The following is a 19,902-nucleotide window of genomic DNA, read 5'->3' as shown; positions in this document are numbered from 1 at the left end:
TTAGGCAAAGAATCATAAATGTTAGATAGTTTTTTTTTTTTTCGTCATCTACCCATAAATTTTGACAATGATGACATTCAACTTCATTATATTTTTGCGTGTATATATGAAAAAGATATATAACTTTTAATATTATATAATATTATACACCTACATCAACATCACACATTCATTATTAACTCTCAATCAACTTACCTTCATTATATTTTATCATCAAATTATGAGAGGATGTCTAAGCTATTGTTCAAACAGCTCATAAACAGCCTACTTAGATCATTCTACATTTTTGATTCATTATTTAAATTATAAATAATTTTATTTTATAAATAATATAATCATATATATATAAATATATCCTTGCGCAATATTTTATATATATATATTTTTTTTTCTTCTATACCCTTACTTTCTTTATCATCATCATAATTTTTACACATACAAACTTTTTTTTTTTTTTACCCCCTTTTTTTCTCTCTCTCTCTCCAGTGACGGAAGGTATGGTATCTTCTTAAGGTTGTATGTATATATATATCCTTTATGAAGCTTATTAAAAATGAAGCGCAAAACTACTTATTTCATATTTAATTTTTATTTACTGTATCATTAATAAAATAAACTTTCATTAAAAAGCACAACATTCAAGATTAATTTCTTTCATAATTTTCCTATTTTTAACTTTTTTGATAAGCCTTTCTATAAAGTTAAGTTAATATCTATTGACTAACTTGATTTCATACTTTAACTTTATATTTAAAAAATAAAATAATCATTTTCGCGACATACAACCTAACTTGTCTTATTAAATTTATATTATTTATTTTTACTACTTCAATATAAATATATTGTGAATAAAAATTTAATACTACTTACAATTTAGGATGATAAATATATATATAATGTATAAATATAATATTATTTATATATATATATCTTAAAAAGAAGAAAAGTTTAACTTAATTAAGATAATTTTTGTAATTGCCATTTTATTATATTATTACCATATCACAAAATCCATAACTTTATAACTACTATCTTTCTTTTCTATAGTATTTCCCAAACTAATTTCAATTTCATTTCAATCTTTTTACTATTTCTCTCTCTCCTCCCAATTTATGATTATATATTTTAGCTAATAATATATTTCCTCCACTTTTGCCATTATTTTCTATAAATATATATATATATATTTATACATATATATATACCCCATTTTTCTTTTTCATATGTAATATACAATAACTCATACTATATTTTCCATGTCCATTATCTCTAAAATCTTCTTTATATGTTTATTATTTCATTTGTCTTGACAAATTCAATTTCATAATTACCAATCATCCTTTTGAATTCTTTAATTTCACCATTACTATCATCATCTTTTTCCATAAACCCAGCCTTTTTAATGTTACCATATACAGTTATATAAATATAAATATATATATCTTATTTATACATCCATAATATTATCTATATTTGGGAGCGCTTCCTATTTATATATATATATATTATATTTATATTTATAAAATTGTAGAAAGCATTAAATAAATATAAATTTGCTTTTTCTTTTATCTCTCCATATCATCATCTTTTATATACTCTATACTCAATTTTTTTTTTTATCTCCATAAAAATAATACCACTTTGATATTGTATGAAAAAGAGAAAAGATTGTAAGTGTAAAAAAAGTAATAATAGAAGTAAAAAAATTTTTATCTTGTAGATATATATTATTTTAAAAAATATATTTATTACATTTCATGAAATAATATTGTTTTAAAGAAGATTGCATTTAAATGATACAGTTAATAGGGGGAGATACAACTTTGTTAATTTATGGGTTTTTTTTTTTAACATTAAATAATGGTTAAAAAAAAAGGGTGGATTTATTATGTTGTACTAATTTGGGATTAGATGTTATTATATATTGGGGTACCATAAAAAAAAAGAGTAAAAGAAAGATTTTTAAGATTATTTTATTTATATTATCCCTCTTATATTTCGTGTTAATTTTTTATTTGTTTGATCATACCATTTTAAATAATTCTTTTATTTATGTATATTTAATTTTATTGTTTTAGGAAGTATATTTTATAATAATATCTTTGAAAAAATATTATATATCCTCTTATCTCTTAAATACAAAGAAGCCAAGAAAGGTTTTGAAAAAGTTACTTTTGAAAATATTTTTTTCTAACCTTTCAATAACAACAAAAAAAAACCAATTCTATAATATTTGTAAATTGAATCAAGAATAAAAAATAAATCAAAAGATTTTTTACCTATTTGTAATAAAAAAATTGGAGGTTCCAATTCTGAAAATTTATTTTTTTTTTTAAAAAAAAACCTGGTGATTTCAATCTATCAAAGTTTTATTCCTTGAACAACAACCTTTTTTTAAATATTGTTTTTTTTCTTTGGTTGGAAAGTAATAATTAGAAAAAAAAAAGAAGAATTTCTCCTATTTTTGGAAAACCAAAAAAAGGATGCAACAACAAGAGGCATCAGCTTTAGTTCATGGTAAGTTTTTATCATCAATAAAAAAAAATTTATACCCAAAACCATAATAATATTTTTATTTAATGGAAAATTATTTTTTTTTGAAATAAGTAGATGGGATTATTTTTTATTTAGCTATTATATTTATTTGATAAAAAAAAAACAACAATTTCTAGAAATTAATTTCTCTTTTATATCCCTTTTTTGGGATTTATGGAGAGGAAAAGTTTTTATTTTCCTCTAAAAAACTTGCTTATAACTAATTTTAGGTTGTTTTAAATAATGGGAAATTAATTTTGATCTTTTTTATTATAATGTCTAGAATATATTTGTATAAAATTAAGTAAAAATAATTAAGTATAATTTTTAATCTTCCTATTTTTTCAGAGTAACAATTTTTGCCATAAATGTTACTTTTTAATCTTGATTGTTTAATATATTAATGAAAGTGGTAGAAAAATAATTAATAAAATATAATATAATTTAACATTTTTAAAATTAAAATAAATTTTATTATTATTGAGATAAATATGTAAAAGTAGTTAAAAAGTATTAAAAATTAACATAAAAGTATTAGAGGTACATTAATATATAGTTATAGTTAGGGTAATTTTCGGAGATGAATAAAAATAGATAAGAAAAAAGAAAAATTAATGTATATAAATATATATAAAGTAATATTATAGGTGGTAGTGCAAAAATAGTAGAAGACAAATTTTGATGTTTTAAAACAAATTAGGTAATGAAATGTTAAATAAAAATTTTTTTTTTTTAAAAATATTATATTTAAGAGAGGTAAAATTTGTAACAACTATATGTATCTCTATCTTTATTATTTATCGGAATTGGTTAATCAGGTGTAAATAATTTAATAAGTTTTTATCATCAATGTATAATAATAATTGTTTAAAAAGGGGAAATATATTTAATTTACATTTCAACCGCTTAATTGTTACTTCCTTGAAAATTAGATATTTTAAGAATAAGGAGTTTTTTTTTTACCTATTCATTTAAAAAAAAAAAGTTAATCATCTTATAATTTGTAATCTATTGAATCGTTCAACCATACTATAACACTTGAATATTCATCTTTTACTTATTTTTCATTACTTTTAATTAACTTTTTAATAGTACTATAAGTGTATAATTTTTGATGAATTGTATATATTAATTTTATTATTTTTTTTACTTACTAGTATTTAAAAATGTATTTAAATTACTTTTATCTTTCCTCAAAATCTGATCTTATATATATGATGTAAATATATATAATATTTTAATAGTAAAAGAAAAAATAATAAAGTTTATTTGTAACCTTCCTTTATTATATAATTTAAAGTATATTTATTTATATATTTATTTACATATATATCAGTTGAATCTTTAAAATTTTTGTCAAATTAATGAATATTAGTTTTATTAACTTAACCTACATCTGACCTTTTCACAAATATATGTAGTTTATTTCTTTTTTGAAACATTTTTAAGAAAAAAGATATAAATTTTTATTTTAAATTATTTATAATAAACCTGCCTATGTAATTAAGATGGCATTTCAATGATTTTTTTTTTCCTTATATAATCATCATCATGTATGCATATAAAAATTAATAAATTTTTACTTCATTAAATATTCTTTCATCTTTTTACTGTTACTTCATATTTATGTACATTTTAATACTTTTAAATGGTTTAAAAATTTTTATATCTATTATAATAATATACAAATATTACTATTTTTGTATATTTATATCTGCAGCTGGGTTTATAGTTAAAATATATATATATATTTATATATATATAAATTTTAATAAAACAAAAACCAACCTGCTCACTATATATATATATATATATATATAATATATAATAAAAATATAAAAAACTTTCATAACCTTCTGCTTTTAATGAGTATTTTAATGATGTTTCTACATATATAGAAAAATAAATGTCTATTAATTCTCAGCAAGATCCATACATATTCATTATGACTTTATTTATCATCATTAGATAAATTGTATATTAAAAATATATAAATATATAATATACTATACTATAATACTTCAATTAATATGGCATCTGCTTTTAAAAACTTCCATAAAATATACTGTAATATACCAAGTTTGATTGGATTGCAATTTTATATATTTATAATATATATATATATATATACTACTCATAATGTTTTATTTTATATCGGCATATTAAAATATGGTTATTAGATATATGGTACGGTGGGATGATATGATACTTGCCGCTACAATATATTTATATTATATACATAATATATATATAAATTTATTAGAAAAGAGCCTGTTAATCATTAGGAACAGGGAGAATTAAATAAATTAAAATTATTGGATGATTGAAGTAGGCAAAAAAAAAAAGAAGACAGTATATTAAGAATATATTTTATACTAAATTTGACAAATTGCCTTTCTTCTTATTTAGATAATAGAGGGATCACAATTTTATTTTGTCATTTTTATGCCACAATTTATCTAAACAAGCTCTTTGATCATGATAAACTAAAGATGCCGCAACAAATATATATATATAATTATTGAAAGTTTTAGGAAAAAAAAGTGAAATATATATTTTATATTAATTAACTAAATTTCAAGGATTATATTTTCTTTTTATACATTAGATCATCTTCTTACTTAAAAATTTCCAACAGTGTTGACTATATCATAAACTATTCTTTCCCTCATATTCACACCTTTACTTGATTAATAGTTTCTATGACCTTTATTTATCAAACTTTTTTTTTTTTATTTAAAAATAATATTAACTATTTTTTTTTTGACTATTATTTAATTTACAAATAAATAATATGTATATTAATTCAAATATATTTAATTACTACAAAAATTGATGAATAAAAATTTTTTGTATCATCACATCATTAAACATTTATATTATAATAAGATATGGCAAATAAATAAAACTTTTAATCAAAAACTAATTTTCTTAAATAAAATTAATGGTATTGTCAATATGTGTTAATAAAAATTTAATTTTTTTTTTAATATTGAAATATTATCTCCTCTCTAAATATCTTGATATATATTTATATAATAAAATATTATAAATATATACTTTATCATTGATAGCTTTTCTTTTTAAACTTTTCATAAACTTTCTAATAATTGCACTTTAATCAACTAGACTTTTATACAAAGAAATTAAGTAGCTTAAAAACCTTACTAATAAAATGATTTTTTTTTTATCATATATTATATAATTGTAAGATGTAATATTTACAAAATGAAAAAAGATTATAAAAATTAATTTTTTAATAGTTTTATGGATAAATACAGAATGTAAGATGCTTACAATAAGGATTAATGAGTTGTTTTCTTAATAACTTAATCTTTTATCTAGCTCTATATTACACTCTCCTGTTTGTATCTAATTTTTAACTTTTTATTTATATAATTTTAATATAATTTAAACAACCATCATTTTCTTAGTTACCTGACAATCACTTATAAAATTGTTAATCACTCATAAATAAAATAATTAAATGGAGCATTTTTGATAAATGTCAAAAAGAATAAAATGACAAAAATTTAGATAATGTCTAATGATAAAATCATTTTTTTTTTCTTTTAACTTTTTTTTTAACTCTTTTATCTATATGATATTTTTACTATTATTATGAGTATATATATAATAATATTATTTGTATAAATATATTTATTTTTCTTTTTTTTTTAATATACTATTGTACTTCATTTCTTCCTTGTTATTTTATTTATATAATATTAAGAATAACAAAATATCTATAAAATATAATCAAAGGCATATTTTCTTCATATAAGTGTATCTTTTTAAAGATAATTATATTGAAAAGTAAAAATATATTTATCATTATATAAGGGGGTGTTACAATTTCAATAATATGATGTTTTATTTTATTTCAAGTACTATCCTTAAAATTTTAACTCTCTCTTATTAATATATTATTTTTCCATTTACATTATTGCTTTTTTTTATTACCATAATATTTTTTAGGAAGATATCATTTTGATATTTTATTATTATTTGTAGTACTTTTATATCACAACTATTAATGGATAACTTATTATCAATTTTACTATTACATTTAGAAAAAAAAAATTAAAGCTTATTTTATTTTCTTTTTTAACTTTAATATATCTTTAATTAGTTAAACTAAAAATATTTATTCTAATGTTAATAATTAAATTTAGTTCATCTTTCCTAATATGTATATAATAGATATTCATTTTATAAGAAATATATAAAACTAATAGTTTCATTTTAATACAATAAATAAATAAAATTTTTATATAAATTAAGTAAAAATAATAATTTTTTTTTATTTTTATTTAATTTTTATAGTAATACACATAGATAGAGACATGTAAAACTATATATTATCTATAAAGGTAAAAAAATGGGAGTGTCTTATATTAATATCTATATTATCAACAATATACTTCTTCAATCATATTACTCAAACTACCCCATCAGGCATTATATTAATTTTATAATTTAATTCTCTCTCTCCTTACTATATTTTATTATAATATATATATATATATATATATTTATACCCATCATCTTCTTCCATCTCTCCTTTATATATACATCTTTTTCATCAAATTTTTAATTTTTTTTTTTTTTTCAACCAATTACCATAACCCAATATATATTTGATGTTTTATATTAAATTTCATTTTATAGATGTTGCAAACAATTTTACTAATTGCATCATTCATCTACAACCATCAAAACTATTATACTTCTTTTTATAAAAATTTTATTTTATATAAAAATAGATATAATATATATAATTTTTTCTAATAAAGGGTTTTTAATTTTTAACTATTATTAGGAGGGAAGCTTTTATTTTATTTTTTTAATTCTTAACTTAACATTTTTAATACTTATCATTATTTAATTGTTATTCAATAAAAAAAATAATTTTTTTTTTTTAATTTTATAAAATAATATTGTTCATTTTGATTTTATTTTATTTATAATAATATATAAATGTCTCTCCCTCATTATTACCCTTCTAAAATCAGTTAAAAATAGTTTTATTTACAAAAAAAAAATATTATATATATATTTATTAAAAAAAAAGGAGAGTAAAATATTAGTTACATTGTTTTTGTTATTGATATAATATTTATGTCCTCTTCTAGTTACAATGAAATTCTTATTTATGTTCCAAATAACTATTTTATTTTAATAGGTATTTAATATTATAAACCCTAAAAATAGATGATATTGATAATAATATTAAATATAACCTGAATTTTTTTATAGCATACCCATAAAAGAAAATATTTTAAACATCTTCTGGTTAAGGTAGGACCTCTCATTTTAAAATATCAATTAATAAAATTTACTTCATAACTCCTCATTTTATAATTATATTTTTATTTCTTTATTTTTAAATATTTATATATATATACTCTATCTCTCAGTGTCACTTTGTCATTTTTACTTTTTAATTAGTTAGAAAAAAAAAATAATAAAATTAAATTATAATAGTAAATGAAAAAATAAAAGGAGAAAGATTTTTATTAATTTTATGATTCATAAATTTGTAAAAATTTTTATAAATACACATAAAATTATTTTAAACTTTTTTGATTAAATATGTGTGTAAAGAGATACCTGTATATTTATTTATATATGTACTTACTACCTATATCAGAATGGCCTTTTTAATAAAAAAAAATGTAGTAGTAATTATATTTATTATTACTAAAATATAGAAGGTAAAATCCTTAAAATATATTTTACAAAATATAAATTATAATATAAATCTGATGTTTGTTGTTACTAATAATAATAATAAACGATTTTGATGGAGAGGAAGGACGATTTATTATAATATTAAAAGTCACTTTTATGAATCTTAATTTAATGATAACAGCTAATTTACAGGAGACTAAAATTAATACAAAGTATGATTTTAAAATTACCTAATCATCTTTTAATTTTCTACCATTTTTCTAATAATGTATAAAAAAATTTTTTTTTATTTGTAAATATACCTTTAACGAAAATTATAACAAACTCTTTTATGGTAAAAATGTTAATAACTTTATTTGATTAGTTTTTAACAAATATGAGTCTTTTAATACTTTTTAATTAAGATGGGTAGGAAATTTTATTTTTAATTATATATTAATGATATATTATAATTTTGATTCTTATCAAAAAAAAAAAAAAAGGCAGTCAAAATATTTTTATTGTTTCATTACCTATTGAAAAATTATATTTTGTATAATTTTATATGTATATTTTTATATATATAAAGGAAGAAGAAAGTGACAAAAAAAAATAATAAGAGAGAATGTTTTAAAAATTATAAATGAAAAGACAATCATTGCATTTTATTATTTTAATATTTTAATTATTGTGGTAACTTTTTTTTTTAAAAAATATTTTTATTTTATATTATAAATTAAATGAATATATATATATAATGTATTATATACATTTATATTATGATTTATTCTTGATAATTTTACGTAGACAAAATAGAAGATTTTTTAAATGATTAGATGATAACTCTTTTTTTAGTATAAGTTATAAATATAAAATTATCAGCTGATTATTATTAAAAATAAATGTATATTATTATTATTATTTTATAAACAAAAATTGATTTGTTTAATAATATATCATTTCATAATTTTTATTTTAAACTATCCATTTTCCTGAAAAATGATAAGATTTATTAAACTTTTACAATATATCAACTTACTTTTATTAAAATGATTAATCATACTTGTAGGAAAAGGGGTTTCATCTAATATATATATATTATTTATATAAATATATATATATATATGTTCATATAATAATGTAGTGATGATGATGAACATTAATTTATTACATAATATTTGATTAGAACAAGAAATTTTTAATTTACCTTAGTAATAAAAATAAGATTTAACCAAACATTCTTGTTAAAATTTTGATGTATTTAAATAGGTTGTAAATTAGTTCATTAATCAAAAAGTGTACCAACTTGCTTAATATAGTATTATATTTATAATAAAGTAACAGAAAAATTATAATTTTTTTTATAATAAATACATTATTAGGTAAAGATGTCAAAAAAAAAAAAAAAGAAAGAGGTTTAGAAAAAGTATAATAAACAAAAAAAAAAGCATATATTATAAAAAATATTTTGTGATTTTTGTCATTTGTTACCTTCAATAAAAGAAATGGATCATTAATAAAATATTTATGTTTTTCACTCTTTATAAAATAATAAAAAAAAATAAAAAAACTACACTTTCCACTTATGATAACTTTTTGATTTTTATCATTATCATCTCCTATTTTTATATATATATAATATAACATTTAATACAATATTATGCATAAACATCAAGTAATAATACTAAAATTTCTAGTAAATTTAATTTTTTTTTTTTTAATATTATTATTAATTTTATTTTGCTATACTATTTAAGTAAAAAGAATTGTGGTACCTATTTATACATACATATGTTTATTATATGAAAGTTATTTAAAAACTACAAATCAGATTAGATCAAGAAAAATAAAAAGCCAGTACTCTCTTTTTTAGTTTCTAATTGAATTATGACATTTTAATTATCAAATAAAAATGTTTGGTTAAAAAGGAAAGAAATTATTTATACTTTTTTTTTTTATTGAAAAATTATGTATTTTAATACTCTTATAAACAGTTATATATATATAAATATATATTATATTAATTTATATATTCTACGTATAATATAAATTAAAATATTTTTGCAGCGTATTAACTTTTTTGTTTTACTAAAAGTCATATCATATATTTAATATATTTATTAATGTTAGGTGGGAAATAGTTAATATATAAGAATGCCTTATAAGGTAACGTTTAAAATTAGGTAATTTGATAATTTGATTAGTCAAATGTCTTGTTAAAATCATAAGCTCTAATATACTATTTTTAATATTTTTCTTCTTTTCCATCTTCAGTCATCATCGTCATCATATTTTTATACTCTCTTTTTCCTACTATATGTTATGGGGTATTTGGGGTTGTTAATATTATTTGCTTAAATATTATATTTTTTTTTATCATTTTAAAAGGACACAATATTTTTGATTTATATATGTGGTACTTAATAAAACTAATGATTAGACATATTTTAATATATATATATTTTTTTTTATGTCTAAATATTTTTGGTTTATTTTATAACATTTTTGTTTCTTTTATTAATCATTTTAAATAGCATCTTTTATTAAGTTTTTCTCTCTCTTTTATTTCTTGTCCTTCTACAAACCTTCTTATTGATATAATTTATAAATTATAATAACTGATTTAATGTACCTTTTCAAGCGTATCTTTTATCTCTCCGAAAACTTTTAATTTATGAGCTTTTCTTATATATTTTGATTTTTAATCATTTTTCATAAAAAAGGGGCTTTCTTTTCTTTTTTTTTTTATATATTCATTATTATACTATCGTCGTCTGTAAATTATCAATTAATAATATATATAATATTCTATTCTATTTTTGTTTTATACTATTGTAAGTATATCCTTCTTGCTTATATATATAATAATATATTAAGAAATGCATGGATATTAAAAGATATAAAAATTTTGTATATATTACAATTATAACTATTCATCTTCTTTTATTATTATTATATGTATATTCATCTTCATACACTTATTTTTTTTTTTCTTTGAAAACTAACAAAAATAGAAGATGACAACATCGACATATCTGACAAAATGATATATATATATGACATCAAAATATATATCAGTGTATTTAGGTGAGAAAAATGATAAATGTTAATGACCATCAAATATAATCATTTTTCTTTAAAAGGCGTTATAAAATTATATATAATATATATTAGATACTTGTTATAGTATTTAATTGTATCTTATTCCGCCAAAGGAAAAAAAAAAAAAAAAGAAGAACCAATTGTGTAAACATAGGCAAAAATTTTTCAAAATTATTTATTACCTTTGTCCTTTCTTTTTTAATAGGTATTTAATATGAAACAATATTTTATAATTGTTTAAAAAAAAAAATAATAATATAATATATAACATTTTTATATATTTTTATTATATACCTAGGTATAGATAGAGATAAGAGATACCATGGGAGGTGTAAAAAGGATTACAAAGAAATTAATAAAAAGTATACTTAAATAAGGAGGAAAAAAAAGGTTATACATAAAGAGTTTTTTTTATCTTTATAACAATAAAATTGTTGTAAGAGAAGGAGGAATAATTAAATTGTTTAAAAAAATCTTTTTTTTTTTTACACAAATAATTTTTGTACCTAACGTTAACTTTTTTTTTTATTTATTTTAAAACAAAGTGTTGTTTTTTTTTTTAGAGGAACATTTATATTATTTCTATTTGAAATATTTTAAAATTAAGATAATATACATCTTATCAAATAATAAAATATACATTAAATTATATACATATAAATATATTCATTCTTGATCAAAAGTTGAACATCAGAAAAATTATAGATATTTATATTACATAATTAAAAAAGTTGAAAATTAATAAGTTAATTATTATAAATTCATCTAAATGAAATCCTGATTTTTGTTTAATTTTCTCTTTTATTACTAAAAGTTAATTACTTTTTATTTATATATCCAAAATTATAAAAATATAAGATAATATAATTTTTGATTGGAAAAAAAAAAGTTTAAAAAATTTTTTTATAGCTATTTATATATCCAATTATTAATTATATTTTTATATTTAATAATTAAAAATATTTAGAACAAATATATATATATTTTGTTACCTTCAATTTTTATAGTAATTATTTTAGTATGTACTTCTGATAAATGTTACATATATTCCATAATTGAATAAATATTTAGTAGTTTTGTTTAGGTTTTCGATAATTTCTTGTCTTTTTATGTAACTTTATATTTTATTATAATTCTTTAAATTATTGTGACAAAATTTTTGTAATTTTTTATTCCAATCATATTAACCTTTTTTATAGTTAAATGATAGAGAGATAATCATAAATATATTTAAAATATATATATATACATATGTGTATATAATTTATGTATATAATAAAACATAGATACATGTCTTTTTGTAATTATTAGACTTTTAAGATATTCATGTTTATATTTAAAATTATGAATTAATAATAATGATAAGAATTTATTATTATTATGATTACCTTTTTTTATGTACCATCTACTTATTTTGAATAAAAAAAAAATATTTTGAACGTTTTTTTTTTAATATAAATAAAGTTAAACAAATATTTATTTTAATTTTTTTTTCAGAAGTTAATTGCCATCAGTCCCCTACCACTACGACATTCAGATTGGCGGTAGTTGATAAGAAAAAGAATTGGAAACAAAATAAGGAGGAAGAAGAAGACGACGACAAATTAGAGATTGTTGAAGATATTAAAGGAATAAAAAATTGTAGTGAAAAAAATTACTCAAATCATAATCATTCCGATAATAGCAGCATTCGTGATATAAAAGGTAATTTTATAAATATTACCAGTCTATTAAAAGAAAAAGAAGTTGAAAAAAGTAGTGATACTGGTACAATAAAAAAGGTTGATACAATTGATCTCACAAACCTTGATAGTGATAATAATAAGGATTCATCAATGGATAAAATTCATACACCAGGTAGTGGTAATAAAAAAGGTTCTGTTCTTGAGGATAAGTCTAATCTTAACTCATTTATTCCAACAGATCCATTGAAACATACTAATGAAGTAAGTTTACTTTTTTTTTTTTATTTTTTGTTTAATTTTTTAAAATTTATATTTATTACTATGTCATATGTGGTATGGATATTTTTAACCTGGTTTGTTAAGAATAATAATATTTTAAAATTTATGATTTACCTTTGTCATAACCTTCATTTTATCATTTTCTTTTAATATATTACAATTTAAAAAAAAAGGTTAATAACCACCCAAAGAAAGTGTAGTGTAAAGCTTGCTCATATTAAGTCAATTATATATAGTTAAAAATATATTTATTATATTAAGAAAAATGTATAATTATTTTTACCTTGCCAAAAACTTTTTTTTTTTTTGTTTCTTAAAATATTATAAATTAGTGTATACATTTATATATATATTAATATGATGTAATGTAAAGATAGAAAAATGAGAGAAAAGACACAAATATATAGGTAAATATTTTGTAGTGTATCAAAAAATATTTCTTGTTGGTTATGATTAATATCTCTTGTTTTAAATGTTTAATGAAAGATAGAAATTAAATCTTTAAATAAAAGATGAAAAGGAATAATAATTTATTGTTTCTTTTTTTTTAAATTATATACTTTCTTTTAAGATATACTATAAAGATATTACTATTCTTTTTTTTTTTTTTAATAAATAAATATATATTATACATATCTATTTTGAGACATCTTATTATACCATCAATAATTTTTTTTTTATTATTATTCTATTGTTTATAATTAAAAATCATTACTGTTAGTTAGAGATAGTATTTCATTATGATTAATATTTTTTTTTCCTACCATTGATTTATATAATAATAACAAAAAATTTTATCTTTTTATTTGATTATATTTAAAACGCCATTCATTTTATTAACAGTTGATGCATGTCTACAACTCATATATAACAACAAATTTTAAGTATTCTTTAAAAATTACCATTTTCACGGCAGCTGAACAAAGAACTTGTTAAATCATTTAATTTTAATTGTCAAAATGTACAGAGACATTTGATATAATATCATATTAAAATTCATGTATAATCATTAATTTTTCTTAACAAAGAGCTTCAAAATGGGTAATATATTATATGTTTTAACCTCTTTACTATTAATATATATAAATTAAATTTTATATGTGTGTTATTTTAATAAGAGTTATAAACATCCTTTTTATATTCCTATCCCCTCAATAGGGGTTAGGGATTTTTTTTTCTCTTTTTTTTTTGTATTAAAAAATTATTTTATCAAATTTTTTATTAAATTTATTTTTTTTTTTTAAGGAGATATTGGGTTTCTTTTCACAGTTTGCCCAACAACAATCCACAGATCCAGCACAATGGAAAGCTATGGTTTCAACATTTTTTAATACATTTAATAACAAAATACATACTGAAGGTACACCATTACCAGCAACAATAATAAATAATGATAGAGGAAATGATTCTCCAAGTGATTCATGTCATAATGATACAGATTCCTCTGAAGGACATGAAGAAAGAGGTACAGAAGAGAAAGGAGTGTTAGGAAGTGATATACAAACTAATACCTCAAATACCTCTGGATCAATTGTCAATAATCAAACATCATCATTTTTAACACCAGATTCCTCAATCTCCGCTAACTGTTCAAGGCGTTCTGATCTCATTTGTCCAATAGGTGATTGCCATCAAATATCAGCATCAAAAGGTTCCAGATATTGGCATGTTCTTAATAATCATGATGATGATAAAATATTAACATGTAAAAATTGTAAAGAATCATTTTGTGATAATTATCAAACAATAAAACATAAATGTAAAAAAGATCCTGAGGAGTGTGAAAGACCTAACTCAACACCAACAATTGAATGTGAAAAACAAATTTTTGATATAAGACAATCACTTGGATCGGTACCAATACCGAATAGTGATATGTTTACAGTTGATGGATTTGATAGTTGTGATGATGAGAAAGAAGAAAAAGATGATGAAGATGATGGTAATATAATGAATTGTACCAATAGAGAAGCAGAAAATTTTTTTAAAAATTTACTTCTTAATGTTAATACATTTTCTGGAAATAAATTTTCTTTACCTAATATTAATAATGATGGAGAAAAGAAAAAGAATGTTGATATAAAAAGTAATGATCAATCAGCATTTGATTTACAAAATCGTATGTTTCTTCAAAGTATGATGAGTCATATGCCTGGTAATAATCATCTATTACAATGCCTACCACCACAAACACCAGGAAATAATTTTTTTGGTAGTCGAAGAATGGATACATTTCCTGGATTACCTAATACAATTCAGACACCTAATATTGGTGGTGCAACACCTATAGGTAATAATAGTCTAAATATTAGTGATGATGACTGGGAAGCAATGATGGAAATATCTAATACTGATGAGACAGAAAAAATAAGACAAATGGTTGGTGATAAAGCTCTTCCAGTAACTGATCCAAATCAATGTTTATTATGTCGTAGAGTTTTATCATGTAAATCAGCTCTACAGATGCATTATCGTACCCATACAGGGGAAAGACCTTTTAAATGTAAAATTTGTCAAAGAGCTTTCACCACAAAAGGTAATCTTAAAACACATATGGGTGTTCATCGAATGAAACATTCTTATCGTGGTCTTAATGAACCATCACCACTTGGAATGCAACATGCCTGTCCTATTTGTCAAAAAAGATTCTATTCAATTACACAACTTCAAATGCATATTGCTCAACATCGTGATCAATTAACTAATAGAAATTCTGGTATTAATAATCAACCTAATGGTGGTGGTGTTGTAAATGAAAGTCCATTTAATAATTTTAATAGAAAACCACCTATGATGATATTAGGATCACCAACAATTGGAACAATGAATGATAATAATATACCACAATTTCCTAATTTTGGTATTCCACCAATTGGTAGTAATAATAGTATACCACAATTTTCAATGTTTCCTAATTTATTAAATTTTCCAAATCCACTTGCAGCAATGGCAGCTGCTGCAGCAGCAGCATCAAAAAATACTCATGATATTAATGGTGGAAATAATAATACTAATAGTAATACACCTGCATCTTCATTTATTAGTAATGCTGATAGTCAAAAAGAAATTATTAATCAGGAAGAAAAAAATGCTATGGGTGCTAAACTTTTAGATATGTTATTACAACAACAACAACAATCTAAAGAACAAAATATGAAGGAGGAAGAAAAAATTATAGAAAATAATAAAGATGAAATTGATGAACCAGTGGAAAAAAAAATTAAACGAGATGAAATTATTAAAGATGAAGTTGAGTGTAATAATGTTGAACGTGGTATCTCAGAATCTATTAGTCCATTATCTCAAGATGAAATAACTGATAATGAAGGAAAGAATGAAGAAGTTAAAGATGAATATAAACCATCAATTTTTTCAAATCTTGTTCATTTGTCTGATGATATTAAACAGGAAGGAAATAATAATGATGAAAATCCTTTAGATGCTATAAAAAAAATGTATAGTCAGACAGAGGCACCTCCACCACCAAGACAACCACCAACATTATCAAAACATCAATGTGGTGTTTGTTATAAACATTTTTCATCATCATCAGCCCTCCAAATACATATGAGGACACATACAGGAGATAAACCATTTAAATGTGATGTTTGTCAAAGAGCTTTTACAACAAGGGGTAACTTAAAAGTTCATATGGGAACGCATTCATTCCAGCAATCACCATCAAGAAGAGGAAGGAGAATCTTTGATTTTCCACATGATGGTGCATCACCAACATTAGGTGAAATTCAAGGACAAAGAGGAAATCCATTAGCTGGAAATTTATTTTTAAATCCTCAATTAGCAGCAATGGCAAATCTTCAATTACCTCCAAATCTTTCATTAACAGTTTCAATGGCGGGTACTCCAGCACTTAATGCAGCAATGGCTATGTTAGCTAAGAATACCTACCCTAATAATAATAATTCACCTGAAGGAAATTCAACAAATAGTAATTGTACAATTTTAAATAATAGTAACAAAACATCACCACAGGGAATGTTAAATGGTATTGAAAGCATGCTTGCTTACATGAAGAATACATGTACTTTTTGTTCAAAAAATTGTTCTACTCTCACTGAACTTGAAACTCATATGCGTTCACATTTTCAGAATGGTACTTCATTAAACAACTCTAAGACTCCGCAAAAAGAGTAGATTAAAGATAAAAGAAACTGATGAGAAATTATATATTGAATCTTTTTTTTTAAGAAAATTCAATAATATACGATAATAAAATATTCTCTTATTCTACTACTACCAACTCGAAGAAATATAGTATTTTTTTTTTATTTTAAATTTTAACCGGTGTTACAGAAATGGAAAATAATTGATAATAAATTTTAAAAGATACATAAATATTAGGAAACCTCTGGTGACAAACATGTATTTTAAAACTTTTTTTTATTATCAATAATATTGTAAAATGGTTATTTTTATAGAATTAATTACCCCTCATTTGGAAAAAAAATGGGTTATTGTATTATATATATATATATATGTTTATATATATTAATATTATAGCATTTAATGGAGCAAAAAAAAAGTGGTGTACATTAATTTGGAAGAGAACTCATTAAATATATCTAACTCCATGGAAAAGTTTGTTTTTTTATTGTAAATGAATATATATTATTATTATTATTATATTGTCAAGGAATTGGTCTCATATATAAGAAAAAATTTCACTCTAAGTAATATAGTTGTTTTTTTTTTGTATATTATAACAAAGATTTATTATTTTAAAGATATGTTTCACATTTTAATATTTCTTTTGTTACTCGATATTACTTATTATTATCTTCTTTAAAGTGAAAAAAAAAGAAAGTTTTAACAAAAAATAAGGGAAGAAAAATTATATTGGAATGAAAAAGTTTAATTATTAATATGCTTTCACTAAATAAATATAAATTAATTAAAATGAGGAATATAAAGATGGATAATGATCCATTTATTGATGTATCTTAAAAAATTTCTTTACTCTTCAGTTAGCTTAATTATTATTTGTATTTATATATATTTTAACTTTATATTATTATAAATTGATATTTATGTTTATCACACTTCTAGGTTTTTTTCTTATTTTATAAAAAAAAATCAACAAATATAGCGGTTTCTTTGTGTTTTATATTTTATCCTCATTAAATTGTATCTCGAATCCTTTAATATACATGTGTTTATAACTACATCTCTCTCTTTTTAACTACTTCAAATAATTAATATACATTTCTAATGTTTATAAAATTCGAAAAGGTAATCTTTTCAAAATATAACACCCGATGATTATTTTTTTTTTGTTTCATTTACTTTTATATATTTTAATTTAATTGTAAAAATAAATGATAAAGTAAATATATATTTATGTAACAATTTTTAATTAATTTTAGTGTTTTTTGTTTTACATTGAAGGTAAATTAAATAACATAATATTTTATTGGTATCTTTTTTTAAATACAATAATAAAATTTATATTACAAATATATATTTAAAGGAGAAAAAAAAAAAGAAGAATATGGAAGGTCGTATGAATTAAAATTTTTGTCCTTAATTAATAGCTCAAAATTACTATTACTTTTGGGTGAAATGTTTGTTTATTTCTGTTAACTTCTTTGAATTATCTTACATGGGAATGAAACTTTTTTTTTCTTTGTTAATATATAAATATTAACATAAATTTTATTTTAAAATATTATATAATTTTAAAATGAAACATTTTTTTTTATATGGGTGTATCCTTTTATTTAATATAAAATATAAGCTTATTTTTGTAGTCTCCCTCCATCATTTTTTTTTTCTTTTCATATTTTGACAACGACATCAATTGATTATAAAAAGAAAAAAGACAAATTACACTATCATCAATAAAATACATTTAAAAAGACAAAAAAAAATTTTTTTTTTTTAATAAAATATACAATTATTTATAAAATTGAAAAGCAACAATTTGATTAAAATAAAAATATTATAAGGTAAAAGAGTGTAGATATAATATAAAACAAATGGACAATAGTAATAAATTAAAATAATATATCATTAAAAATATATCATTATGATAACAGCTTGCCATCTATTGTTTAGATATTAAAAGTATTACTAAAAATTTATCAAAAAATATATAAAGATGGTATTTAAGTATAATAAAAAGTAATAAATTTTTTATTTCCTACCTCTTTTTAATATAAAATGTGTATTGTGTTATATGTAATAATAATGAAATGGTGTTAAAGACAATGCTTTGTTGTAAAAATAAAATTTATATATAAATATATATATATTTTATGTATATTTGTATTTATTATAATTTAAAATTTTTATAAAAATGTATTTTTGAGGGATCCTTCTTTTTTTTTTAAAGAATAAATGTTATTCACCTTTAATGTCAATTTTAGTTTGATAAAATCGTTTTTTTACAATAACTTTAATTAAAAAATATGACAAATATAGAGTAATGGAGATTGTAAAATGGTAGTGTAAACAAACTTTGACATTGTTTTGTTGAATTTTTATATTTTTCATTGGTTACCTATCAAAGTAAATTATAATCAAGGGTAATTATTATTTTTATATAAATGAATTATTAAAAGAAAAAAATTGATTGGATGAAAAAAATTTTTAGATTCTCTTATTATTG

At 19.8% G+C, this 19,902-nt stretch overlaps 1 protein-coding gene across 1 annotated transcript; it reads left to right on the top strand.

The window, feature by feature from the left end:
• Window positions 1-2,483: 2,483 nt before the first annotated feature.
• SRAE_1000313200 (Zinc finger, C2H2 domain and Zinc finger C2H2-type/integrase DNA-binding domain and Zinc finger, C2H2-like domain-containing protein) lies at window positions 2,484-17,429 on the top strand (the record flags this gene model as incomplete). Its single annotated transcript, XM_024650288.1, has 4 exons — window positions 2,484-2,517; window positions 12,808-13,014; window positions 13,054-13,256; window positions 14,520-17,429. The coding sequence occupies 4 exons, from the start codon at window positions 2,484-2,486 to the stop codon at window positions 17,427-17,429; spliced, it is 3,354 nt and encodes a 1,117-aa protein (XP_024504080.1).
• Window positions 17,430-19,902: the final 2,473 nt, after the last annotated feature.

This window comes from Strongyloides ratti (genome assembly GCF_001040885.1).
Source record: "Strongyloides ratti genome assembly S_ratti_ED321, chromosome : 1".
Lineage (NCBI taxonomy): Eukaryota > Metazoa > Nematoda > Chromadorea > Rhabditida > Strongyloididae > Strongyloides > Strongyloides ratti.
This window is presented reverse-complemented; position numbering and strand designations above follow the sequence as displayed.